Source organism: Cyprinodon variegatus, unplaced genomic scaffold (genome assembly GCF_000732505.1).
Source record: "Cyprinodon variegatus isolate N-32 unplaced genomic scaffold, C_variegatus-1.0 Scaffold1934, whole genome shotgun sequence".
Classification (NCBI taxonomy): domain Eukaryota; kingdom Metazoa; phylum Chordata; class Actinopteri; order Cyprinodontiformes; family Cyprinodontidae; genus Cyprinodon; species Cyprinodon variegatus.
In genome coordinates, this window is record NW_015152387.1 from 9,771 (window position 1) to 11,101 (window position 1,331).

General features: G+C 38.8%; 1 protein-coding gene across 1 annotated transcript in view; it reads left to right on the plus strand.

Moving 5' to 3' along the window:
• Positions 1-1,331, plus strand: part of LOC107104879 (OX-2 membrane glycoprotein-like) — a gene marked incomplete at its 5' end in the record, with an annotated part of 17,623 nt that overhangs the window by 4,546 nt on the left and 11,746 nt on the right. The window contains 2 exons of the mRNA XM_015404998.1: positions 843-1,181; positions 1,254-1,328. Coding sequence (XP_015260484.1) covers positions 843-1,181; positions 1,254-1,328 — 414 coding nt within the window. The remainder of the gene's footprint in view (positions 1-842; positions 1,182-1,253; positions 1,329-1,331) is intronic.

Genomic DNA, 1,331 nt, shown 5'->3' on the forward strand with positions numbered 1-1,331 from the left:
GCAAATAAATTCTTTAAAAATCAGACAATGTGATTTTCTGGATTTTTTTTCTCATTTTGTCTCTCATAGTTGAGGTATATCTATGATGAAAATTACCGGCCTTTCTCATCTTTTTGAGTGGGAGAACTTGCACTATTGGTGGCTGACTAAATACTTTTTTGCCCCACTGTATTTAGACTATATTTGGTTAAATAGGAACTGGTAAGTTTAAATGCAAACCTTTTCAAAGTGGAAAAAGTCCTAATTCCACATTCATCAGAGCCAGTGATGCTTTAAACATTGATAAACAGCATCTAGTGTTTGTAGTGCTTATAAGATTTGTATTAATGTAGGAAGAAATTCTGCTGTTCTCTTTAAACAAGATGAGCCCTGATGCTCACATTAAGCATAAAAAAAGATCATACATATTTTTGCATAGGACCAATGACATCAGACCAATGAAACTGAAGACCAACAGTGTCCTTACCAAAGTTGAATTCAAACCTACTTCCTTGGTGCAGATAGTTGATCAATTCCAAAATCAACCTTATTTCATTCCTAATTTAACTTAACTTGGACGTAATTTAACTTCTAAAATTGTCCATTCCTTGTCAGTCTTCATACCTAAAGCTGAAACACCTTTGCTGGACTTGAAAAGATGAAATGTTTTGAAAGAAAACAGGAGGGATTGGTCAGAGATCATTCTCTGTTTAAATTAGGCTTGACAAACTTTTGTAGTAGAAGACAAAGTGCTGGTCTTCTGGCAAAGGTGGGTTAGATAGTCTATAAAGAGCTGTGAGGTAATGCGTCTGCAGTTTCTCTGCTTCTCTTTAAAACAGCCAAGTAATTTAACTTCTTTACAGGTCTAGCAGCTGTGGTCCAAACCCAGCTGAATGTCTTAGCAGTAGAGGGTGAAGATGCTCCTCTCAGCTGTCAGCTTCTGGAAACTAAAGATGTCCAGCAGGTCACCTGGCAGAAGGTCATTGGGAGCAAAGAGAGGAATATCTGCTCCTACAGCGAGTATTTTGGTCAAACAGTGAATCCTGACTTTAAAGATAAAGTCCAGTTTACAGAAGCTGGACTGCAGAATTCCTCCATAGTTATCAGGAAGGTTACAGAGCAGGATCAAGGATGTTATCTCTGTTTGTTCAACATCTACCCTGATGGAGCTCTAAGAGGGAGAACCTGCCTGAATGTTTATGGTAAGAGCCAGACTGTATTCCAGGGTTAACTTCTATAACAGATGTTGATCATGATGTTTGTTCTTCTCCCAGAGCTGCATGAACCCATCCTTGATGTCAGCAGATCAAAGTCTCCTGCAGAGTCAGTTGTGTCCTGTTCAGCCACAGGTC